Source organism: Orcinus orca, chromosome 9 (genome assembly GCF_937001465.1).
Source record: "Orcinus orca chromosome 9, mOrcOrc1.1, whole genome shotgun sequence".
Taxonomy (NCBI): domain Eukaryota; kingdom Metazoa; phylum Chordata; class Mammalia; order Artiodactyla; family Delphinidae; genus Orcinus; species Orcinus orca.
The window spans coordinates 102,817,977-102,844,273 of NC_064567.1; the positions used below are offsets into that span (position 1 = coordinate 102,817,977).

Here is a 26,297-nt window from a genome sequence, read left to right on the forward strand (position 1 = left end):
TAGGTCCAAGGGCAGCAGTGGTCCAATGCCTCTGGAACTGCAAGAATTTGACTGTGAGTTGTACCTTCTTCAGATATTTCCAGGAAAGAGTGAATTACGTAAATAATGAGATAAACGAATGCTCTCCCTTTCTGCTTGGTCTTCCCTAGAAGTGGAAGAGTTGCTCCAGCCTCACATGAGGATGAAGACCTATTCATGACCGGCCAGTTCCAGAAAACCCTTGCAGAACTGGACGAAGAGCTGGAAGGTAAGCAGCGCCGGCTCCTGCTTGGACCTTTGCCCCATGTGGCCGGCGCTCTGAGGGTTATCTTCTCTGGCTGGACTTTATGGCATCACACAGGGAAGATGTCTGCAGAGGGAACGCAGCTCCGTGTGAGGAAGGCCCGGACTGGGGGCTGAGCACACAGGTGAGCACAGCTCCCTGGAGGGGACCTTGCATCTGGGCTGCTGAACAGTCCTGAGGAAACGTCTGAGCAGCTGCTTAAAACCTCCTCTGAGTAATACTGATTTTGCACATTAAAAAGTCTTCCATACACAGGAACAGAAAAAAAGTTCTCCAGTCCTCAAATGAGTTAGGGAAACGCTGGGTGCCACACAGGCAAACAGGGCTGTTTATTAAACCTCCAAGCCTGTTACTTGCTAATATGCGGGCTGACTTTCAAAGGGAAACGCAGAACACAGCGTGTTGACAGGGACCCCTCTTAGAGCGGGGCGTCCCACAGCACTGCGATTCTGTGCATATATCGGAGAAATAATCGTGTAAGGCCGAAGCAGATGCAAATCAGCTCAGTCAAAACTGGAAATCTTTCAAACGAAGGCACAGAGTGAAAACCAACTAGGAAGTAGATATTGGCTGTGCCCTCAAAGAAAACAGAACAAGAAGAAGGAGACAGACTCCAGAGCTGGCCCGGAGTTTTGTCTGACTTGCTTTTCGGTGTTCCGTCCTCAGATGGGGCTGACAGGGCTGAGAAACCTTCATCAGCCTTAGTGTGTCCTCTGGCTCTGCCCGCAGGGCTCACTGCGTCCTTTAGGGCTAATTCTGATGGGCTCGATGCTCAGTCATCTGCCTCTTAATAAGCAAAGCAAGATCAAGTTGTCCCATAGACTTTGTGGTGCTCCTGGTGAACAAGAGTAAAAGGTGAAAGTCAAAACCCCCCAATCCACCTTCCCACCCTGCCCTGAGGTGGTGTATATGGAGGGCTTGGACTTAGAGATCAGTCTGTAAGTGAAGATACCGGCAAAATGTTGTATGATACCTCAAGGCGTCACAGATCGGCAGACAGGTCCTCTGTTGAGTCATGCAAGCTGAGACTGCTTCCAGGCATGTGTAGATGACAACCCAAGATGACACGTTAAATAACTTACACCAGAGGCGACCCAGAGAAATCAAAGTCGGGGTGCAATTTCACTGAATAAGGGGCATAGGAGTTGTCCGAGCGGTGCCCACCCATGACCTGTGTTGTGCTTCTTTGCAGAAATCGAAGAAAGCTATGAAACCGACTCGAGCTTCCTCACCAACTGCATACACAGCATGTCCGGTCGCTGCCCGCAAGGCACCATCATCCCCGACGGCGATACCGAGGCAATCCCGGTGACATTCATAGGGGAGGTTCTCGATGATCCCGTGGACTCGGTGGCATTTACCAACAGAAACAACAACGCTGGCTCTTTCGATGCTGGGAGCACAGCCAGCAAGAAGGCCCAGCTGCCACCGTGCCAGGCCGAGCACAGCCAGCAGCACGGGCAGAGGCGGGCGGCGGGGCCTGGCTCACCGGCTCCTTCCCAGGACCCTGGGAGAGAAGTCATAGTGGCCTCGACCAGCACCTGGAAGGATGTGACTCCCAGTAAAATGGCGCCCAAGGCAACTTCTGCTTCAGCGCTTCACACGCACGACCTGAATGCGAAGGAGGAACGCAAGGTGGCCGGCTCTGCTCATGGCGGGAGGACCCTGGCCACCAGGAGGGTGAGCGCGCAGCCAGGGAAGGAAAAGGAAGGAGATGATAAAAGTGACGTCTGGACACTACCACCGTGGTTTCGAGACCAACACCCAGGGGGGAGTTACGGGCCTAAATATGGCCTCACAACGTATAAAATCGTCCCTCCAAAGTCAGAGATGAAATGTTATGACCGGGGGGCATCCCTCTCCACGGGTGCCATCGAGATCGACGAGCTGGGGAACCTGGTGAGTCCCCACACGAACGCCGGCAGGACCATAGTCCCGACGCCGCCCGCTCTGGAAGCAGAAGCCCCGCCCATCGGAAAAGTGAAAGAGTTCTGGAGGTCCGACTCTATAGAAAAACACTCTGGCCGGCCCGCAGAGGGGGCCAAGAGGACCTCTACCCCCACCACGCCCACGAATCCGCAACCTCAAGAAAGCAGACTCAGAGCGGAGCCCACTTCCCCAGACCCCAAAGCGACATTGCCCCGGCCCCGGTCCCCCAACCCAGAAGATGGGAGACCTCTGGAGGAGGGCAGAAGCTGGCCACTCCCAGCAGCTGCTTGTCCCCTGAAAGTTCCAGCAGCTAACACCGCAGAAGTCCCGTTTCTCAAGCCTCAGAGAAGAACATCCAGCCAGTACGTGGCCTCTGCCATTGCCAAGCGGATAGGGACCCCGAAAGCCCACACTGACGTGGGGAGGAAGCCTGGGAATGCCCAGAAGACATGTGAAGAGCCAGACCCACCTGGACGACCTCCCGTGGTGAAGGATGGTACCACCCCCAGCCTGTACCCAGAGACAGGCGTGCGTCACAGTGGGGACAGATCGGCAGCAGGAGCGCATCCCGGGGGGCAAATCAGCAGCCCTTATGGGAAGCTGTCTACTCAAGACGGTCCCACTGGCATCCACAGAACTTCCCATGGACCACTCATCACAGCTGCCCAGAGGGGTCAGGCTTCCGTGGGACAGAGCTGTGGTCTCAGTGGAAAGCAAAGCCCAGGGAAACACAGGACCAGCTCGTCATCTGATCCCAAGTGCCAGCCGGCCGGCACGAGCCCCCCACCCGCTCGCTCGGGAGGTGATCCGACTCCAGGCAGTGCCCTGGTGAATGGCTCCAGGTGGGTCTCCGTCCACAAAGAGCCTCCCCACTCTCCGAGAGTGTCTGATACAAGTAGCCACGCTGGACAGGAGCCCCCTGAATGGGAGGAAAAGCCGGGTTTGTCAAGCACAGATGTACCTGAAGCCGATGGTACCCTGCCAGCCAGTATCTTTGGGCCAAAGAAGAAATTCAGACCCGTGGTCCAGAGGCCAGCCCCGAAAGACACATCCCTGCACAGCGCCCTGATGGAGGCCATCCACTCAGCGGGAGGGAAGGACAGGCTTCGCAAGGTGAAGTCATCAGCGGGCTCCTGCCTCAGGGATGCGCCCTTCCCCACAGCCACCCAGCCACAGACTTTAAGGTGGCGTCGGAGGAGGGAGTGCCGGGCTAGGGATGCGGTGAATGCACAGGTTTAATTTTACCTGGATTTCTGTCTGCTTGCCTACAGAGTTGTTTGAATAGAACCATTAAGGGGCCAAAACTGATGGGTTTGGGCTCGTCCACACTGCCTTTAAGGCTCTTGACTGCCCTGGGGAAAGATGTCGCCAGTACATAGCCCTTGCCTGGTGGCAGGGGAGTGGAGAGGAGGTGGGTGGGGCAGGGGGAATCATCCACAACTGGTCCTTGAGCCTGGAGGGGTAGATGGAGGGTCAGGCTGGGATCCCCGTCACCCTGCGTTTTCAGCAGTGGTGGGCTGTCATTCTCCAGTAACCTTGGGGACAGTTTTACCACACCTGCCCCCACGTAGGCATTTATCATCCTGCAAATGTTATTTAATAGCTACAGCAACACTGATGATTGGGAACTGTGTCCTCCATTTTGCCATTGAGAAAACTGGGGGTCACCCTGCCAGCTAGTGGGGACCCAGGCCTCTCATCCAGGTCTGCAGGACTTCAAGGCACATATCTGCTCAGGAAAGCTAGGACCAGTAACAGGAGGGATAGGACATTCAGGGGCGATCATCCTGTGCTACCCCACATATATAACCTTTGATTTTTGTATAGTGTGAGATCAGTCCAGGATCTCAACCTGATAATTTTACCTTCTAACAGACAGAGACTGTGAAACTGACCCTGTAGGTCTGAACTGATAACTATGGGTTTTCTCTGCACTACCTTACCGTCAGCATTCCCCCGTCTCCTGAGTGACATGTGTTGACATCGTTAATAAATATTCTAGACTCCAGAACCCGGCTCAGAGGGAGGTCCGAAGAAACCGTCCTACACAGAGACAGACAGCGAGCGCTCAGCCCTGCTGGCAGCCATCCGTGGGCACAGCGGCACCTGCAGCCTGAGGAAGGTAAGAGGGGCCTCCACAGCTGCCCCCCCCCAGTGATCCCGGGGATGCTGCAACAGCCAGGGCAACCCCCGATTTTGTAAGCGTTGCTCAGTCATCATCGGAGTAACCAGACCAACCGCAGGAGAGGCACTGAGGGGCCGCCCCTGCACAGAAACTCTCCCTCTCTCTCCCAAACGTGTAAGTCCTCCCTGCATATCTAGCTCTGTGCACTTCCCCAAATTCCGGGACGCTGAGCCTGGCTTCAGGGCTTAGATCACCCAGCAGTGGGAGGCGGCAGCGTCTCAACTCAGGGATGGAGCTGCTAGTCTGGCACAGCTGCAGGACCACCTGGACTGGAGCTCGGGGACAGAGGGTCATCCAGCTTCCAGAGCCAGAATCCAAGGAAAAGCGGAACGGACACCTTCCCTTCCGTGTTTGCAGGAGGGGTCATCCCCATTGGTTGGTCGTTGGTGTGTGGCCTTGGGGTCTGTCCAGACACGCCACGATGAGGCAGGAGGGCAGGGGTCTCAGTAGGGCCAGACTGACAGCCCTCCTCCCTGCCATCAGTCACTGCCACCACCACCACCCCCGGCCCCCAGGAAAGCCCAGGGATGGGAAGCAGACACGCCCCCTGGGCTGGCTGCACGGTCAGATACCCTGTGCCGCCTCTTGGAAAGGACATTTGGGACACTGTCATTTAACCATCTCGTTGCTAGGTGACGTCCTCCGCCTCTGAGGAGCTCCAGAGCCTCCGCGATGCCATGCTGTCTGCACATGGGGCAGAACCCCCAGGGCTAGAAGACCTTGGAATCCAGTCCCCACCCGCCCTGCCGCCGCCATCGCCCCCATCCCCTCCAGTCACCCAGGCTCCCACCGCATCCCGGACGGCGTCCAGGTCCAGCTCGGGCCCCCTCAGCAACCCGGTGGACGCCAGGCAGGCCTTGATGGACGCCATCCGCTCAGGCACAGGGGCCGCGCGGTTGAGAAAGGTGAGGATGCGTGACTGCGCGTGCGCGCTCCCATGGGTGAGAGAACAGGAGAAGAATGCCCCTGGGCAGACGCGCCCTCAGCGTGGTGGGAAGTCATGCCAAACTCACTCCTGGGATGCAGGGAGGGCTCCAGTGCACTCCTAACCCCTGAGCGCGTTTCCACCACCCACGGCTGCCTGTGATCCAGGACGGCCACCTGTGACGCACCCTGAAGGGCCTGCACCACGCTCATGGCCTTCGGCCGGGGTCCAGGCGACAGCATGATTGGTTAATTAGTTCATCTTTCTCTCTTTCCTTCTTTCTTTCGTAATTTATTTTTCTTTTGCCAGCATACATTTTGAAAATTATTGCATGTGACGTCTCTTGGGCAGAGCACCCGTTTCTGGTTTTTCTAAAGCTTCTCCTCTATCTGGTCTTATGCTGGTCTGTACATTTATGCCCACCTAGTCCCTGAAAGCAGTGGAATTTGTGGCGCCCAAAGTAGGATTCCCAAATTGAAAGGGCCTTTGGGCCGGATGGATTTTGAGATCTCCTTTAACTCCAAAATGATTCTGTGCATGGACTGACCCTCTCTTCCTGCCCGTTTCTAGTGGGTGGAGGAGTTAGGCTAATAATAGGGAAGTGGTGACAGGTATTGTTTTCTGAGAGATTATGTCCAGACCCTAAGCTTAAGTTCTCACATGTACCTGAAGAGGTCAGTACTAAGATTATCCTCATTTTACACAGAAAGTGAATGAGGCTCAGAAAACAGGAGTAACTTGCCCTTGTTCACATAGGGCTGGACCCAGACAGGGGTCAGTCTGGGCACAGAATGTCCACTCTGCACTGCTCTGCAAGAGAGCAGCTGGCCCACGAGACCAGTGGGCCACTTCCACAGAGGGCGGCAGGCTTTGCTGAAGAGGTCTCCCACCCAGGAGCCTAGGGCCTAGAAGGTAGTCCTCGCTGAAGCTGGGACGCCCAGCGGTGCCACCCTGGGCAGGAGCGGTCTGAACACCACTGACTGGGAGCGTTCCTGGGGCCACGGCCACGGCTCCCGGGTCAGCCCCAGAGCGTGTCCGTGTGATGGAGAGTCATCAATCTGTGTGCTGTGGCCCCGTCAGGGACCCAAGACATCATGTAGGGAGGATGCTGAGGGCAATTCATCACGGAAGGCACAGCCCAGCCTCAGGATGCTGGGAAAGGAAAATGTGCTTAACCACGTGGCGCTGGATGGCGGCCAGTTTCACACTTTCTCCTCTGGATGGGGGGGCGAGGGGAGGGCAGTTAAAAATTATGGAGGGCTTTTGGGTTTTCTTTACTTGTTTTTTCATTTCTATAGAATTTATATATTTATGAACTTAGAACGTTTATTACATAGAATGAGGGAAAGGTGAAGAAATTGGGGTGCATGGCTAAATAAGTGTCCTAATAAATGGACCATGTGGATTCTGATGAAGACAGCTCTGGAATTCAACCCTGAGACAATCTCTTTTCTCCAAGCACATTGCAATATCAATTGAAAGGAAGTGCCTGTCCGCCAGTCAGAACGGCCATCATCAAAAAGTCTACAAATAATAAAAGCTGGAGAAGGTGTGGAGAAAAGGGAAGCCTCCTACATTGTTGGTGGGAATGTAAATTGGTACAGCCACTATGGGGAACAGTACGGAGGTTCCTTAAAAGACTAAAACTAGAGTTACCGTGTAATCCTGCAATCCCTCTCCCGGGCACATATCTGGAGGAAACTCTAATTTGAGAAGATACGTGCACCCCAGTGTTCATTGCAGCACTACTTACAATAGCCAGGACATGGAAACAACCTAAATGTCCATCGACAGATGAATGGATAAAGAAGATGTGGTACATATATACAATGGAATATTACTCGGCCATAAAAGAGAATAAAATAATGCCATTTGCAGCAACATGGATGGACCTAGAGATTACCATACTGAGTGAAGTAAGTCAGACAGAGAAAGACAAACATCATATGATATCATCTATATGTGGAATCTGAAAAAAATGATACAAATGAACTTATTTATGAAACAGAAACAGACTCTTGACATAGAAAACAAACTCATGGTGCCAAAGGGGAAAGGTTGGGAGAGGATAAATTAGGAATTTGGTATTAACAGTTACACACTACCATATATTAAATAGATAATCAATAAGGACCTACTGTATAGCCCAGGGAACTCTACTCAATATCTTGTAATAACCTGTAGTGGAAAAGAACCTGAAAAAGAATACCTGTATAGTATAGATATACATACATCCATATTTAACGGAATCACTTGGCTGTACTCCTGAAACTAACACAGTATTGTAAATCAACTATAGTTCAGTTAAAAAAAAAGAAGAAAAAGAAAAAGAAAGGAAGTGTCGGTCGTTCTCAGAGAATCCAAGGCAACACAGCTGGTTATCAACCTCGATGGTCTGGCTGGTCTGAGGGGACGATTTCGAGTCTCTAAAACACTGTTTCAAAGTGAGAACCACAGGGCATCTACATGCTGAGTCAGAGTTTTCAGGGCTTTGAGCCTATTCCTCTGCAATTTTCTAGTATTTATCAAGTCACTTTACTTTGAGGTTTGAGATAATTATCCATGTCCTTTGAGCTTTTGATGCAGTTTGAGTAATGCTGACTGTAATTATATGAAGGCTGTACTCATTTCTCGTATACATCATCTCACTGGCTGGTTTTGGGTCATTTCAAATAGCTGTTACTCTGTCCACCTCGCAGGAGTCACGTGGATCAGGGCCCCAGAGAGAAAAGCCTGCCTGGGCTTGCACAACGGGGGAGAGGCCACCACTGCAACCTTGAACCTCAGGCTTTCTCTCTCTTAGAACGTGTGCCCATGCCTTCCAGAAAATAATTTTAAAAAACAAGTTTGGGAACTGTCCAAAGGAGCAGAGGAAGCTGTTTGTGCCCCGAGAAAGAAAGTGGGGAGAAACACAAGGACAGTGGTAGGAAGGGCCGGGACCTGCTGGCCAGTGGGTGGCGGGACACAGACGGGTGTGTGTGTGTGTGTGTGTGTGTGTGTATCCACACAGCGGGCAGCGCGGCCCTGGCAGTGCCCGCAGGAAAGGTCCAGGGGGGCTGAGGCCAGGCCGTTGCTCATCCGGATCTCAGCTTTGTGGCGGCAGCTTCACATGGCAGGTCAAAAGCCCACGTTTGGACTGTTTCTTGGATTAATCTAAGTGTTGGGACCTGCGTTACCCATCCTGGGAAGGGTGAGGCAGTGAGTCTGGCGCGTCTGAGGTTTCGATGCCCTTGGGCTGTAAGCTGGGCCTGAGTGAGCACGATGAGCGTGACCTGGGAGACCCTGTCCCTTTGTCTACCCAATGCACCACATCTTACCTAGAGGCCTAAGGGCTGAGCAACAGGACTGTGTCACTGCTCTACACAGCGACCCAGACCCCTCCCCTCCCCCCTGCTTACACTCTGCGTCTCAGGGCCACGTAAAACCTGCCGAAGGACACGTGACTTCGGAGGCCAGGACCTGGACCTTCCACCCAGAAGCCTCAGCTAAGCCTCCATCAGGGACACCCAGGTGCGGCCAGGCCAGCGTCACCTGGAACCTGGAGGTGTGCACCTGACCTCGTTTTCGACTGCCTCGCCCTCCCTATTGGTGTGGAACAGCAGACCTGTGACACCAGGGGACACACGTGCGATCCGGGTGACCAGGGCCAACTGTGCCTTCCCTGAGGAGTCTCGTTAGGCGGCCCTTGTCTGCGGGGCCCTGGCCGTGGATGTCTCCGTGGCTTCGCAGCAGATGCAGCTTGGGGTGTGTTACGGCGTTTGCACCTCGAGTCGCTTGAGCTCTGCCTCTTTAGCTTTCTTTCACCTTTTGGGCTTTTAAAGCTGCATCACCTCAAGGAAAGTGAGCGAAGTGTGGGACTCCTGGATCCAAGCAGTGTGGGCTGCGCTGTCTGTGGATCCTCAGTACAAGCAGAGGCTCCTTCATCCTTGGTGTTCGGTGACGCTCCGGGATGCGTGTAGCCAGGATAGCGTCCCGGACTGCGGGGTGTTCCCGGCTCTCCCGGGGGGCGTGAGGGGCTGCAGTGCGTGAGTCCTCCAGGCATCTTCCTCCAGGAGAAGCAGGGTGTCCGGCTGTCCCGGGAGAGCTGGCAGAGGTGAGGGACTCTCACTGCTAAGGCGGGCACAGTTACTCACCCTTCCCTGAACACACACGTTTTGCGTCGGTGACGATGCTGCTTATGATAAAAGACCAGAGGGTCGATTTGATGTAGGAGGAATCATCACCTTAAAAGTGAGTTGGCCGCTTTTCAGGGTGATTGGAAGTCTGTTTGCCTCCCTCCACAGTGTGAATTGAACGCCCCGCCTCTGTGTTTGCGGTTGTCAGAGACGTTGCCCACTCTGTGTCTTCCGTCCGGCCCCAGATAACAGCGTCCTCAGCTCTGCTCTGTCTGCTGCCCCTTCCGCAGTGGACACTGCCCTCCCTTGCTGGGGGCAGGGCTCAAACGGACCCCAGAATCCGCTTCCGCCTTCCACTCCATCCTGCATTCTTATTCATGGTGAAACTGTGTGCGTTGGACAGCCTTTGTCGGTCTGTTTTAAATGCATTGTTTCAGAGGGCCTGGAATGGACACCAAGTGCCCTTTTAATCCGTGTTTATATTTAACACATTCACACGTCCAGCCATTCATTTCGCAAGCATTTCCTGAGAACCCACCAGGGTCCAGGGACTGTAGTAGCTGCTTGAGATGGAGAGATGAATGAAGCATTGTCTGTGCCCCCTGGGGACTCTCGGCCAGGAGAGGAAGAAGGGATTGGGGGTTTGTCCTTGGCCTTAGGGACATCTCACAAAGTTAGAGACCTGGTGAAAGCCCCAAGACCTTTTCCTCATGTGTCCCAGCTTTGCTCCAAGGAGGGCAGAGAGCAAGCATCTCCTCTGTCCAGACCTTCCTGGACTGAAAGTCTGCAGCTTCCATTCCACAGATGGGAAAGTGGGGCACAGATGTCCTGAGGGCCTCGTCCTGGCCTTAACTAGGTCAGTGCCGCCGCCCAGCCAGACTCCGCGTCAGCCCGGCACGGGCGGACGCCTCTGGGAAATGCCTCATTAAGCCCCATGGTGGGCACGCCGCGGCTGGGCCCTCCCAGGTGTACGTTTTCCCACCACAGGAATTAACTGATTCAGATCACACGTGTGTCCTGGCGCTTGGCCTTGGCAGGAGACCCTGTGAGAAGTGATTAGACATGTGACACCATCGCCATCAAAGCCCAGGGAGCCCCTGAGCCAGGACAGAAAAGAGTTGCAGCAGCAACTCTAGGCCATGCTGGGCTCGTCAACGCACAGTGTAGACCTTTGATGTGTTTCAGTGAAGTTGGGGGAGTTCAGAGGCACAGACAGGTTATTTCTGTCTTTGCTGCCCTGTGACCATCCTGCCTATACAGACCTTCCATGTGACCTGTTTTTCCTGCAGGTGGAACCCAGGGATGCCTGTCACCACTGCAGTGACCCCTCAGGGCCCTCATGGGTGCAGTTCCCTATTCCTGGAAGGAAAACGTTTCACCTCCTAGTGTTACCAGCTAATCCCCAGTCATCCTGCATGTTCCTGGATTAACCTCAAGCCCCCAGAAAGTCTCCCCCAGCCCCCAGGCTGGAGGAGGTTCCCCAACAGAGCATCACCTCCTTTTCCCCCATAACCACATCTCAGCCTAATTTCAGCAGTGATCTGTGTAACTCCTGTGTGAGCTTGCCCTCCTGCCACACCGTGAGCTCCAGCAGGTCCCAGTGCCTTGCACAGCCCCAGACACAGAGTGGGTGCTCAGTAACTATCTTTTGGGGGAAGGGAGAGAGGGCGCCCATTCTTTGCCACCATATTGCCTGGCTCTCCAGACCAGTGGCCGAGTGCAACTTGGGGTCCCCGTGCTCAGAACTCGTCTATTTCATAATCGTGATAAACTTGCCAAGAATCCACTTCACACTGTAAGAAACCACCTTCTTTTCCTTTGCAGAATACGGTAAGTTCCGGACATCTCCAGTCTTCTGCCAACGGTCCCACTCCCGTTCTGCAAAGCTGGCTGACAGCTGCATGGCTGGGTCCCCTGGGAGTCCGTTAGCCCCCCCACCCCCCACCCCAGGAACTCATCTGTCTGGGTGGAAAAAAGGGACCTGAAACAGAGAATCCTGTCGCTCCCTGACAACTTCTTTCCTTCCCCTGGACACCAGCCCTCTGTCACCACTGTTCATTTTACCTTTTTCCATATAAACATCATTTTCCTTGGCAGGTGGGGAAACAGAATTAAACTTGGATATTTTTACAGCTTTCTGACTTGGCCTCAAACTGCAAGCTTTGTCCCTTCATTGATTTTCTTCTTGTCCAACCAAAATAAGAAAGAATCTTTCAGGAAGCTTGAAACCTTTGGGATGCCAGGAACCCTTCCAGTGTTTTTCTTCCAAGCTGCGCCTTGCAGCACGGCCTCCTCCCCCGGGGGGTGCCCTCTGTCCTCCTTGCCCACCTGAATTTGGTCACACCCATCCCGGGGCAGGTGCACTGGTCCCTTACCAGTGTGGCTTTAAGCTTGGGTTGACACTAATGGCCATCAGTGTGGTTTATGCTACCTTGTGGCCAATTCCATCACCAAGCTGTCTTTGTTGAATTGTCCAAGTCAGAGCTTTTTAAGGCTGTCCTTCTTCAGTTTCCTTCTTGACACCAAAGTTTAGGAGTTCTCCTTTTCCTTCCTAGATATTTTCTTAGTTTACTGAGAACTTTTACAATCTGCATGCAGCCATCGTTGTTGCTATTAGTGGTGATGAGAGCACCTTCTAGGTCTCAACCAGCCAGGGATTCAAAGAGCCCCCAGCCCGGGTCTTCTGCACCAGCGACACTCAGGCTAGAGTGAAGCAGGCTCACTGCCAGGAGAGCAGGTGATGTCCAGCCCCTGCTTCCTTCACTCGCCTGCCCTGTAGCTCCCCTCACTGGGTCACAGTCCCACCTACTACCCCTCTGTGTCCTGGGAAGTTTACCTTAGCAACTTGGAACCGCCTTCTGAAAGTGGCTTCTCCCAGTCGGGCCAGGCTTTCGGTGACCAAGGCGTGCAGGATGTCTCCTGCCTCACCCCCAAACCTCCGTTCAGTTGTCATCTCATCCCGGCCACCAGGACGCTGGTGCTGGGATGAGGCGAAGTGATGGTGGTGCTGGTGACAACGCAATGAGGTATACCTCGAGGCTCACCGGGTGGGTCTGTAGTGCAAACCCCACCATCCCCATTTACCGGGGAAGGAGGGGGCACCCCCTGCCTGAGACTCGCCCAGCCCAGATGCAGAGTCAGTGTGTCCATACAATGAATTACTACCCAGCAATGAAAGGAATGTACGCGCAACAACATCGATGAATCGCAGAATAATTATGCTGAGTGAAAGAAGCCAGGCCAAAAATAAACAAATATATGTCAAAACACATCAAGCTTTACACTTTAAATGTGTGCGGTTTGTCATGCATCGATTAATGTGTTAAAACCATAACAGTAAAGATACCTTTTAAAAATCCCTCCCCCTCCCATGGACCCGACCCCACCACCGCCTAGCTCTGCTTCCCTTCACTGTAGCTTCCAGATGTCCTGCCCACCTGTGCCGCTCCGTTTCCCCAGCACCCATCCCCCACCGGCCTCCTCCTGACTGCTCTCAGAACCGCCCTCGTCAAGGTCACAATGCTGCTAGTACCCTTGGATGCAAGAATAGCGCCCTTTATTCTCCTGACCCTTTCCAGAGGTCAGGAAATGGGATAAACGTACTGTTAACAGGATGCTGGCTGCATTTTCCAATAACAGGCTCAATCTGTTCTGCTCTGCCCAACACACACACTCTTCTCCCCGTGTCTTGGACATTCTGTAGCAAACTGATTTTGCTTTTCCAAACTGACAATTAAAATCTTTGTTTTGAAGTTAGAGGTGGCTCACTTCTCAAGGTGTCTAGGGTTTGAAGAAAAACCCATTGAAAACGTAACTAACGTAATGTTTAAACATAAGCTCATCTGTGTTTCCCACCCTTGGGGCCCGCTGGTTCCCGTTGCACTGTTTGCTGTCACCACGTGCATCCTTGTGGACGCGCGCTCCCCGCGGCTCGGCAAGCGCGCTGCACATTTCCCCTGCCCCTCTGGCCACGTTCTGAGTCTCCTCTGCCCAAGGCTGCATGCGGCCCTGGAGAGAGTCCCAAGACCCCTTGTCTTCCAAATCTCCTCACTCTCCCGGGCGGACCCTTCACCGTCCAGACCGCTGGCCCCCAATCCCACCCCCATCCTAAGCTGCCCTGTGCATCGGACACGAATCTTCAGTGCCCTCCCTGACGTCCACCGTGTGTGTCCCATGGGCTCCATCCAAATCAGCAGGTCCAGTCTCCTCCCTCCACGCCCCCAAACTCCACATCTCATCCCGTTTCGTTTCTCAGCTGGTGTGGACGCCGCTACAGCCAAGGAGACACTGATGGGCGGGTGTGCTCGTAAGAAACGAGCGGGTGGAACCCTGCAGTCGTGGTCGTGGCCTGGGGCCATGTTCTCTTCTCAGATGAGCCCGCTGGGGACCGCTATTTACTAGTATTTGGTCCAGGCCGAGAGAGCACTCTACACCCCGGTTCTCCCATCTTTATATTGGAGGCAGTACCCACAGTGATAACAATGGCAATAACGCGTCAGTGATTGAGTTGAGCTGAAGTTTTAATGAGATGAGACTCATGGAGGGCTCGAAATGGTACCTGTCACGCTGTAAGTGCACAGGAAATATTCCAGGTGGTGTGTGTTGTTGGCGTTATAAGAAATCTGCTTGGGTCCTTGGAAGTTCGCTCTGATAACGCACTGAGAAGTAGGACGAGATGCCCAGCTCCCAGCGCCGTTCCAGTTCGAATGTGCTGAGCTCGGTGGAACCACGGTGAGAAACCCAGTGCTCCTTTCACATGGTTTCACGTGAATCTGTCGCTTTTCTTAAAAATGCTGTTCACCTTGGCCTTCAGAGGCATGGAACTGTTTCCTTCAAGATTCGGCCGTCACATTTTCTGCACTTGGGCATCCCAGGAGCGTGCAGGGCTGGGCTCAGAGTGGCAGGGTGAGCTCACGCGTCGAGTGGGCTGGGAACGTGTGGGTTTGCAGTCGCCCCTTGGAGCCGCCCCCACTCACTGGCACCCAGCAAGTCCTGCGCCCGGGGACGGGGTGGGGATGGATGCCGTGGTTCCAGCCCCAGAGTCCCCACACCAGCAGTGACAGACACAGCTGCTGGGAGACCACGGCGGGCGAGGGGGCGATCGGATCTGCCCGCCCAGGACTGGAAGCAGGAATGCCTTCGGCCAAGAGATGGTCTGAACGCTTCTTGAAGAAGGAGTCCTCGTTTTCCAGCAGGAAAGGGGCATCCCCGAAGGAGAAACCCCACATGCAGAGACCAGCCCAGAAGAGGGACGGACCCCTAACAGACTCAGAGACTGGGAGGGAGCTCAGAGAAGGCGGGGGCTGGGGCCGGCTGACGGCTCTGGGAGAAGCTCAGGGACCTGCAGACACATCTTAGACCCTCCAGCAGTTCCCGATGTTTTTTCCTGAAGGCTGTAGCCAGTCACTGAAAGAATTCAGGCATGTTGTTTGTGTTTCTGAGAGTTTTCTCCTTGGGGCTAAATGTTTGATGGGTACAGCGTAAACACTCATTGCGTTGGGAAAGGAATATTGCAGGGAGGGGTTGGCACACAGGTCCTCAGCGCCCGGATACCTGCACCCTGGGCTCCGCCTCACGCCCTGAGTAACTGTGGTTCTTTCTTCACTGCAGGTGCCCTTGCTCGTGTGAATCAGCAACAAGATGCGATCGTGGCAGAAACCCCCCTGCAGGATGCTCTCCACTCACGAGCGCCACCCGGCAAGGGATATAGGGGTCTGGTGGCTTCCTGGTCTCCAGGCCAAAACTCGCCCCGTTGACTTTCAGTCTATATCACGGTTCAAAGGGACGGGGATGCCACTCTGCCACGCGGCTTGTGCCAAGGAAATGTATTTGCCTCTGAATATTTAAAGTTGCCAATAAACTGTTCTTGTTGGCAGGTTAATGGGACTATAAACGCTGGAGCCCAACACACTTAATTACATCGATAGACAAAGTGGAAAGAATCATGCCTTAGACCGATTTTGGACCTTGGAGACTTACCACATGTAGATGGTTAAAACCATTTAGTTGTTGAAAATCTTTCTGAATTCTAGGGAAAATATATAAATCAATTGAAACAATCTGAATGTCATATGCTGCTTGATGTAAGAAAAAAGAGTTGGGAGGCTTTTTCAAAGGTGACTTCACTGAGTAATGAAAGTATTGGATCCTTATTCCTCAAACATTTGGGGTAAAAACCTCATGGAGGGTGGCAGACCACGGTCTGTCCAGCTAAAGCTATTAAAAATCAACCATGATCGCCCAGAATAACAATCAAACGTGACGTATGAACATGGCAGGTCTGAGTTCTCCTGGGGTGTTGGCTGAGATCAGAAGGACGTTGGAGGGGACGTTGGAGGGATGGCAGTGCCCACTTGGGATGCTGTCCCCCGGCGGGCTGTGATGTAGCGCAGCCCTCCCCGACCGAGGGCTGAGCACGGAGCCCGGAGGCTGCCCTAGGAGCCTTAGAAATCCTCCGCGGGGCAGAAGCGTGGATGCCGGGTCCGGATCAGATCAAAATTGTGCTGGTGCTTCACAGTGCGGGTTTGGTCTCCATGCTTGTGCCCGGCAAGTGAATTGCCGCTGTGGGTCACGTGGCAGCCTTCTCATAGCACACAGCACCCGGTCTCTGGTATTTATCTCAGAGGCCAACTACGGCTGTAGGAAAAGCTCTTTAAGAGATGACTAGAAATCAAGAGGAATTCCTGAAATAAAATTTCTGTCTTAATGAAGCAACAGATATGGCGGGATCCTTCGAACGTTTCACGATTTCAGAGCCGGGCGTCACGTAGGACGGAAACTGCTCTGCGTTGTCTGATGAATGCCACTCACCTTCCCCAGGGCGGCCAGGGCATCCAGCCAATCGCTCTCACACCACGCTGTCTCTACTGTTGGTCTTTTAGTGCCACAAATAAAAGAAAATGAAAGTGTAGCCTTCGTGTGGATTTCATGACTTCAGACCCCAGTTCGGTTAGATACCCTATGCCCAAAATAGAAAGGAGACATTCGTTTATTCAATTGGTACTTAGGACTGCTTGCTACCCTCTCCAGGGCACTTGTTACGGCAGATGCCAAAACAGACGGGAATCCCTGCCTTCGTGGCATTTAAATCGTGGTGGAGGAGACAGACCAGAAGCGAAATAAGTGAATAATATACCGAGTATACTTAGGTGCTGGTAAATGATTAGAAGAAAAACATGAAAAGGGATGAAGCCTAAATAGGGAGATGAAGAAAGGCCTCTTGCTACAGAGGCATTTTAGTAAAAACCTGGAGGAAAGGAGAGGGCCAAGCATGGGCGGACGCCTAGCTGGCAGGGAAGAGAGAAGGTACCAAGGTCCTGAGGCAGGATTTTGCCTGCTGTGCTGGCGGAATGAGAGGAGGCTAGTGTAGACGTGTGTGTGTGTGAGTGGGGTCCGTACAGTTTCCCTGGCCTCTGGCCCCTGGTTCTCACACACGACTTGGTGCCCCAGAGCAGCCTTGTTCCCCAGCAGACCGGGAGAGCAGCAGATGTGAGGGGAGCAGAAGCGCGCCCTGAGGACGAGAAGGGCGGCCCCTTGAGTGCACAGCCACCTCAAATTGCTCACAAGGCGCGGGACCAACCTGATACCAAATTTATACCTTGTTGCGTTATGTTATGTTCTGCACCCCGCACTGGGTTTGGGCTGCGCGTGAGGGATGGGGCAGCCTTCTGCATCGTGCTTTTGCCTTTTTGCAGAGTGTTTCCCAGTTGTGCTTGGCGGTTCTCAGGTTCAGTGGTGGTGAGGCACCATTTTCCAGACGAGGATACTGAGTCCAGGAAGACTAAGCACCTGATGAAGCAGCTTCATTGCGTTATCCTCGTTCTTAAATCAGTGCTTCCAGGACCCCTGTTCCTACAGAATTAAATCTGAACTCCTAAGCCTGTCAGCCCCCCTCCCCAATCCGAGGCCTCAGCCTCAGCTCTCACCCACATGGAACCGCCACCAGGGCACTGATGCATCCCGAGGGCGCGTGGCACGCCCCTCACCCCTCGCGCACTTCCCCTGCCAGAAATGTGCAGCTCCCCTCACCGCGCACCCCACCAACTGGGAAACCAGCCCTGTGCTCACGACGCTGCCCCCGTCCCCCAGCCCGTGTGCTCCTGCGGCCAGGCCTCCTCGCTGCCCCTGGAAGCTCACTTCTGCCGTCAAAGCCACCCTTCCCCACACATCACTCCTCAAGCCAGCCCCTCACCTGCCTTTCTGCCCACAGTGCGTCAGCCTCAGGGCAGGAAGCAGGTCAGAATGAGCTTTCCGGGCCCAGAACACATGGCCCTGTGTGCCAGGAAAAGGCCTGGTTTACACAGCGTAACTACTAATCGTGTCTCTTCTTTCTCCCCGAAGGTCCCAGTGTAGACACGACACTCAGTGGTCTCCCTCACTGTCGGGTCCAGATGAGGTGTTCAGTGAGTGCTCAGGGAGAGAATGCGCATCCTGAGAAGTGAGATTGGAGCCCAGGTGTCCTGTGTCCAGCCCAGGGTTTTCCCCGTTTTCGCTCTGCCTTCTGTCGGAAGGACCGGAGGATGACCCCCAGGGTTCCAGGCGGTTGAGAGGCTCTCAGAAGGAGCTGAGAGAAGGGCCTTCAGGGGAGCCTTCCCACCCCTGGCTCTCGCCTCAGCCTCGGATCGGGCCCTGGAATCACCTGCCTTCTTCGGTGCTGAGAGCCCAGGACCACTTTCCCAGTCTTCCCGGACCACGTTATCTCCTCATCCCTGCAGCAGGCCTCGGGGCAGAGAAGTGGCAGTTCTGCCTCTTGTGTATCTTTAGAGCAGCAACCTACTTACTAAGAAGTCCATCCGTAAAGGGGTTCGGGCCAGGCTGGGTGACCCTGCGGCTGCCCGACTGCCTCCAGGGGGACCCCATGATGGATGGTGAGCCCAGGACTGTGGGCTCGACCTAGTGACCGATTCTGGGCGGAGCCTGCGTTTCTGGATCTGGTCTGCTGGTCGTGGCCCTCCCTCTGCCCTGCTCAGCCTGGAGGCAGTGAAACAGGTCACCCCAGGGAGAAAATTCCAGAAGGACCTGCTTAGTCAATGGCTGATGGGCAAATGCCCAGCTGTGGGGTGGAAGGGAGATTTCCTAGGAGACAGATGGCTGTGAGCGGCTGGAAAGCCTCTGAACTGCAGTGAAGGGGAGGGCAGGGAGGGAGAGTGGAATTACCCTCAGGGTCCGGTCTGCAGCCGGAGGGCACGGCTGGCCGAGCCCAGGCCTGAGGGCAGGCGACAAGCAAGGTGGTGGCATTTGGGAGATCAGGAGTCGGCTGGAAAGGGACTCAAAATGTGGCGTGATGAGCAGCTCAGAAGCAAGGCGGTGTGAGCTGAGAGCCACTGGCCGCCCTATAGAGAACACGCCTGGCTTTCACGTGCCAGTGGAACTTAAGCAGTGACGATATTTTAGGACACACAGAAACATCTGCACAGGCCTGCGGCCGGCCTGTGTTTTGCGGCAGGTCTGAGCAGGGGAACCAGCCCCTGTCCTGTGACCTGGTGTCACACCAGCATCTTACCAAGGACAGCTCGGGGCCTGTGGGTGATGTCATCCTTCTTGCTTCTTTGGGCAGCCTGTGAGTCCTAAGCAGGACTCAGAGAACCAGGAATGACAGATGTAATTTCCTGGTGAGCAATCGCAGGACCCCATCCAAACATTTCCTGGCACCAAGGATTAGCCCACGAGGGCTCCCACAGAAATCGAGCCACAGAAAAGCTCACGGGAAGTCAGGGCGGGGACCTGGCTCCAAAAGGTAACTCTTGGGGGTCCCCGGGTGCCACTGGTCCTGTCTGAGCTGGGGCTTCCCACATGGGGCGGGGTACTGCCTCTGCTGCCCTGGAGACTGTGGCTCTGAGTCACCTGTCACCCGACCATTCTCTGATGAGACACTCTGCAGGGAGAAGATGGGTAGAGAGAGGAGGCCGGGTGCCTGGCTTGTGCCCGGGAGGAATCCAGCCGTCGTGAGACCGCGCACTGTGAAATGCTTAGACCCGTCGGGCAAATTTATTCTGCCCCTCGTCCAGAGGAGGAAACTGGAGCACAGGAAAACAGCAGTCATTTGCCGAGATGACGCAGCCGGCGAGGGTCTGAGCGAGAGCCAGTGTGTGTGCTGGAGGCCTATGTCCTCTCCTGCTGCTCTCAGGGTGCCCAGTGGCCCACAGCCAGCAGGACCCGGTGTGGCCCCAAGGGGACGCAGCAGCGGACTCCGGGTGGGTCCCACCTGGAACATCTACCCTGACACAGGTTTCCCAGACCACAGGCTCCTGGGGCGAACGTGGCACCCAGTCCTGAGCTGAGAGGATTTATTTTCTCTTCTCCACTTGCTCGCTTTTACCAGATGTTTTTTTTTACCTCTTTATTGGAGTATAATTGCTTTACAATGGTGTGCTAGTTTCTGCTGTATAACACAGTGAATCAGCTATATATATCCCCATATCTCCCCCCTCTTGCGTCTCCCTCCCTCCCACCCTCCCTATCCCACCCCTCTAGGTGGTCACAAAGCACCGAGCTGATCTCCCTGTGCTATGCGGCTGTTTTCTTTCTTAAACAAGTACTCATTTGATTGTTTCAAAATTAGGCATGGCCAGTCGCTGTATGTGACACTGAGGCTGCCTGGGAGACGGATAAGGCTGTTGGCTGGGCCATGTCTAAACGCTCCTGGTTTCCCCGGTCCCCGGTTCCCATGACCTTCAAGTTCCCCAATTCTGACTCTGGACTCCAGCCTGGCTCCCAACCCTAGGGGCCACCCTCTGAGCATCTCCCAGTGACTTCCCCATAGCAGTTGTGGCTGTCAGCCCACAGCCCCTGTTTTCTGTGGGCTCCTGCCAGAGAAGGGCAACCTTTCTGGGATGATCTATCCCATCAGAACACTCTTTCAACTTTGGTGAATCACTGAATGGTGCTGTCGGTGGGAACTGCACACCTGCCTGCAGAATGAATGATTCACTCCCTTGCTGCCCTCCCAGCAGCTCTCTGGATTAAGCAGCCTTGGCATTTGGCCTGGCCATTTAGACATTGCTCTGGTTTCAGATCCAACCCCCACGGGTACTGGTAAGCAGGTACTGGTAAGAGGCATGTTACAGAATGGTTAGGATGTGACTCTGGAATCAGAAAGCCCCAGACGTGAATCTCAGCCCTGTCACACACCCGCCCAGGCCACATGATGGGGACAAGTGATTTAACCTCTGAGTTTCCTCACCTACAGCATCAGCAAAAGTCGTTTTGATAGCTAACAATGATAAACGTATGTGCTGAGCACAGAGCCCGGCACACAGGAAGCCCCCAGTAAAAGCTAATTAATATGGTATTGGAGATACTGTTTATTAATAAACAAGTTCATTTATTAGTTCTAACAATTTTTTGATGGAGTCTTTAGGATTTTCTACATATAGTATCATGTCATCTGCAAACAGTGACAGTTTTACTTTTCTGTTCCAATTTGGATTCCTTTTATTTCTTTTTCTTGTCTGATTGCTGTGGCTAGGACTTTTTATAAAACTATGTCTAATGAAAGTGATGAGAGTGGACATCCTTGTCTTGTTCCTGATCTTAGAGAAAAAGCTTTCAGCTTTTCACTGCTGAGTGTGATGTTAGCTGTGGGTTGGTCATATATGGGCTTTATTATGATGAGGTATGTTCCCTCTATACCCATTTTGTTGAGAGTTTTTATCATAAATGGATTTTTTAAATTTAATTTTATTTATTTTTTATACAGCAGGTTCTTATTAGTTATCCATTTTATACATATTAGTGTATAAATGATGTTGAAGTTTGTCAGAAGCTTTTTCTGTATCTATTGAGATGATCATAATATTTTTATCCTTCCTTTGTTAATGTGATGTATCACAGTTACTAATTTGCAGATATTGAACCATCCTTGCACCCCTGGAATAAATCCCACTTGATCATGGTGTATTATCCTTTTAATATATTGCTGAATTAATTTTGCTAATATTTTGTTCAGGGCTTTTGCATCTATGTTCGTCAGGGGTGTTGGCCTATAATTTTTTTTCTTGAAGCATCCCTGTTTAATCCATGCTGAGGAGGTCTGAAGTGAGTATTGGTCTGAAAAGACAAGATCCGTGGATTCTAGTTTCAGGCTATGTCATGCACGGCTGTGTGGCGTCAAGCAAGTCACCCTTTCTCTCTGATCTGCAGACTCTTGTAAAGCGAAGGACTTGGAGTAAATGATTTCTGGGCACCTGGTGTCCTGGAATTATGCTTCTCAGCCAAAAAACTTTCTGTTGCTCGTGTCAGCCAGTGTCTCAGGAAACAAAGTCTTACTCAAATGATTTAAGGAAATTTTAAAGCAAAGGTTATTAAGCAAAGTGAGGGCAGGGTTTAGGGAAAGTAATAAACCCAGGACAAGCAACAGGGAGGGTCCTTGCCGTTCCTCAGTCTGTAAAGGCAAGGGAAGGGGCAGTTACTGCAAGCTGGCAGGAGTTCTAGGTGTAGCTGAAGGTGGCTGGACAGGAGATGTGACCTTAGAGAGAGAAACACAGCTACTGCCAAACCATGGCCGGGCAGAAATAATAAATACCCCGGACTCTCTCTTCTGCCCTCCTGCCTCTTCCAGTGCGGCCCACTGTCCAAATCCAACCAAAACTCACAGGCAAGAGAACTTGTTGATGCAATCCATGTCTGCTCAGCCTCCAGGAGTAGACAGTAAGGTGGGGAAGAATAGAAAGAAGTTCTGGAAAGGCAAATGGAATATCCATCCCAATTCCTAATGAGGAAAATTCAAAACAAAAATCTCAGTACCTCATCAGAACAGTGATGTTTTAAAGAAAATGTAGAATATGGCTTTGAACTAACAACACCAATAAATATCTGAATTCAGTTGGAATTTGTACTTCTTCCAAGGGAAACAGGGTTTAATTTTTCTCTATACCAATTGGAAGTCTGCCACCTCCTTTTTCCTCTTACGTTATTATTAAAGAGGAAATGTGTCTTCATTTCTCTCATTTACCAAAAGTAACCATTCATTCATTTCCCTTCCTAAATAATGCAGGTGGCCAAAAAGTCCAAAGCTGCTCCAAGTTTACCTTGCAATTAATAAGCTTTTCTGAATGTGAAGATAAAAAGATAGGGTCTCCTGTTTTGATTATTGTTTCAGCAAGCTACTTTATCCCTGTCTCTTCAGGGCCCGAGATGAGCCAACGCCAAGGAGAAAAGAAATTCTTAAGAAATTAGACAGTACTGATGAATTACAGATTTATTGAAGAGGATAGTGATTCACTGGGAATGTGAAATGTCCAAGGACCCAAATGCGACAAGCTGGAAGGTGCCGGCAATATAAATTAGGCTCCGGCAATTTCCAATTAGTCATCGCCTGGCCATGTGACAAATACACCAGCTCTGGAACTCCCAGGAGATTTAGGGACTGAAGAGGGAAGAGAACAGGTCTTGAGCAAAATCAGACAGGAATGAGCATGAGTAGGGCTGGGACCTTCCTCCTTCTCAAGCTCAACAACGACCGAAGGCCATTATGTGCCGGGCGTGGGCTACAGGCTGGAGACCAGTAACGTCAGGACCACGGTTCCTCCCCAGAGGCAGCTCTGCCTTGTGGGAAGACAGGAAGGCGAGGCAAGGCATACATTACGAGGAGTGCAAGCACCACTGTAGACACCTGGAAGGTCGGTCCCAAACCACCGCCAGATGCCAAAGAAGCTTCCCGGAGCAGGTGACATCTAGATGATGACCAAAGAGTGAGGAGTTAGCTGGTCATTCTGGACAGAGGAAGTGTGCAGTAACGCCAGAGCCAAGCAGAGCAAGGTGGGAAGTTTCAGAAAGCAAGGCTTCAGAATGCTGTGGTCCTTTCTAAGCCACAAGTGTAGACTTTATCCTAAAGGCCATGGGGAGTCTTTGAAGGGTGTTTAAGGAGGGAGTAGCAAGACTGATTCACAAACGTCACTCTAACTACAGAATGGTTGATGGAGCAGAGAAGCCAGAGGGGAGGAAGTAAAACCAGTTAGGAAGTGGGCACTAGCAATCCACGCCAGCGCGGAGAGAGGGGGAGTTAAGGGGCTCTTCCTGGCTACCCACAAGATCAAGCAGAGAGTTCCAGAAAGTGTCAGAAGCTGAAAACAGGCAAATGCTTGCCAAGACATCCCATACCTGACTCAGAAATTAAACACATCAGTAACCGTAGATGTGGTGAATAAAATGTGATAAACTGAGGACCCACAAGATTTCCCATCATTCATATGCAATCAGCACAGTTAGCACAATGATAGGTTACATTGTGCTTTCTGTTATTGCAGGGTTTTTTTAATGGTAATAATGATAAGAGAGCTTTTTCTGCATTCCCAGTATTCCATCGGTAACTAGTAATGAACGCTATGCACCATAACTACCTGTGTTACTTTGTGCCACCCACCCATCACACAAACCAGAAACCCAAGAGGCATCCTCTCCCCGATCCCCAGAGCCAAGCCATCAGGACAGTGGTCCACTTTGCTTCATTAAAACCAAGAATAACTTGGTTCTGTCCACCTTTTTCTCCTCTACTGCCAGCTCCCTAAATATCCATATGTGACTGGCTCTGTTTCTGAATTTCTTCTTCTGTTTTCGTGTCTGTCTACATGCATGAATAACACAGTTTTCATCATGGAGTCTTACTAACGATTATTATGTTTTAATGTATAAAACGGCTAGCCCTCCAAAATTGCTCTTCATTTAATGTCATTTATTTAGGTCTTCATTCTAGATCGTTTATTCTTCCAAATCAAATTGAAAATCAACTTGCTTAACCTCAGAAAAAAATATGGTATTTTTATTGAGATATCAATGAATTATAAATTAAATCTGAGAAAGTCAACATAATACACATACATATATATATATATATATACATGTGGATATTTATTTGTCCAGTTTTTGTTTTGTTTTGTTTTTTGCGTTACGCAGGCCTCTCACTGTTGCGGCCTCTCCCGTTGCGGAGCACAGCCTCCAGACGCGCAGGCTCAGCGGCCATGGCTCACGGGCCCAGCCGCTCCGCGGCATGTGGGATCCTCCCGGACCGGGGCACGAACCCGTGTCCCCTGCATCGGCAGGCGGACTCTCAACCACTGCGCCACCAGGGAAGCCCTATTTGTCCAGTTTTGTTTTATGGTTTTCCTCATGTGGGTTTTGCACTTTTTGGATAGGTTTATTCCCAGCTATTTTATTAAAATTTTGATGTTGTAATTACATATATTTGCTATTTCATCATATCTGCTAAAAGACTAGTTTGTATATATGAAGATTGTTGATCCTACCGTATAAATCGTTCTATGGTTTGTAGTAGTATTTTCCAACAATTGCTTTTGTTTTGCAGACATACATGATGTCACTCGTAAACACCTTTCCAATTTTTTGTGCTTCTAATTGCATTGTTTTAGTGCCTCCAATGCAATGTTAAACAGTAATGGAGATAGTAGGCATCCTTGGTGGAAATGCCTCTAAAGTTTCCCCATGAAATGAGAAGTGGCTTTTTTTTTTTAATTGAAGTACAGTTGATTTACAACGTTGTGTTAATTTCTGCTGTACAGCAAAGTGACTCAGTTATACACATATATACATCCTTTTTTATATTCTTTTCCATTATGGTTTGTCACAAGATATTGAATAGAGTTCCCTGTGCTCTACAGTAGAAGCTTGTTGTTTATCCATCCTATATATACTAGTTTGCATCTGCTAATCCCAAACTCCCAGTCCATCCCCCACCGACCCTTGGCAACCACAAGTCTGTTCTCTATGTCTGTGAGTCTGTTTCTGTTTTGTAGATAAGTTCATTTGTGCCATATTTTAGATTCCACTTATAAGCTATATCATGTGGTATTTGTCTTTGTCTGACTTATTCACTTAGTATGATAATCTCTAGGTACATTCATGTTGCTGCAAATGGCATTATTTCATTCTATTTTATGGCTGAGTAGTATTCCATTGTATATATGTACCACATCTTCTTTATCCATTCATCTGTTGGTGGACATTTAGGTTGTTTCCATGTCTTGGCTATTGTGAATGGTGCTGCTATGAACATAGGGGTGCATGTATCTTCTTGAATTATAGTTTTTTCTGGGTATATGCCCAGAAGTGGGATTGCTGGGTCAAATGGTAATTCTATTTTTAGTTTTCTGAGGGTTCCTCAGAAAACCTTCATACTGTTCTCCATAGTGGCTTCACCAATTTACATTTCACCAACAGTGTGGGAGGGTTCCCTTTTCTCCACACCCTCTCCAGCATTTGTTATTTGCAGACTTTGATGATGGCCATTCTGACTGGTGTGAGGTGGTACCTCACTGTAGTTTTGGTTTACATTTCTCTAATAATCAGTGATCTTGAGCATCTTTTCATGTGCCTACCGGCCATCTTTCTGTAAGAAGCTGCCTTTTGATATGGGTTATTAATCCATCTTAAGTTTTTTAAATCACAAATGGGTACTGAATTGTGTTAACACCTTTTTGGCATCTATCAAAAGAATAGAATTTTTCTGCTTAGATCTATTAACATACTGAGTTATATTAATAGATTCCCTAGTATTGAATCACTTTTGCATTTCTGAAATATGCACCATTCGTGCATATTTCAGTGAATTCATATTTACGTGAGCTATTGGATTCTATTTACCATTATTTTATTTAATATTTTTGCATTGAAATTCATGTGTGAGATTGGGCTGTAATTACTTTTTCAGATTGTATTTGTCCAGGTTTGGTATCCATATCATACTTGCTTCATGTCCTTCTGTTTTAAAGCTCTGGAATCTTCTAAGTAGCACTGCAATTATCTGATTTTTAATGATTTTGCAGGATTTTCCTAAGAAACCATCTAGTCGTGGTGCTTATTTGTAAGGAAGAATTTTCACTACTTTTTCTGTTTCTTCTATGGGAA

The 26,297-nt window shown here is 51.2% G+C and overlaps 1 protein-coding gene across 9 annotated transcripts in view; it reads left to right on the forward strand.

Moving 5' to 3' along the window:
- COBL (cordon-bleu WH2 repeat protein) overlaps positions 1–16,347 on the forward strand; it is a 258,983-nt gene extending 242,636 nt beyond the window's left edge. For all 9 annotated transcript variants that reach the window (XM_049714449.1, XM_049714446.1, XM_049714450.1 and 6 more), the window contains 5 exons: positions 150–247; positions 1,476–3,325; positions 4,215–4,334; positions 5,030–5,302; positions 15,048–16,347. In XM_049714449.1, the coding sequence (XP_049570406.1) occupies positions 150–247; positions 1,476–3,325; positions 4,215–4,334; positions 5,030–5,302; positions 15,048–15,065 (2,359 nt within the window). In that variant the 3' untranslated portion in view covers positions 15,066–16,347. The remainder of the gene's footprint in view (positions 1–149; positions 248–1,475; positions 3,326–4,214; positions 4,335–5,029; positions 5,303–15,047) is intronic.
- The last annotated feature ends 9,950 nt before the right edge of the window (positions 16,348–26,297 follow it).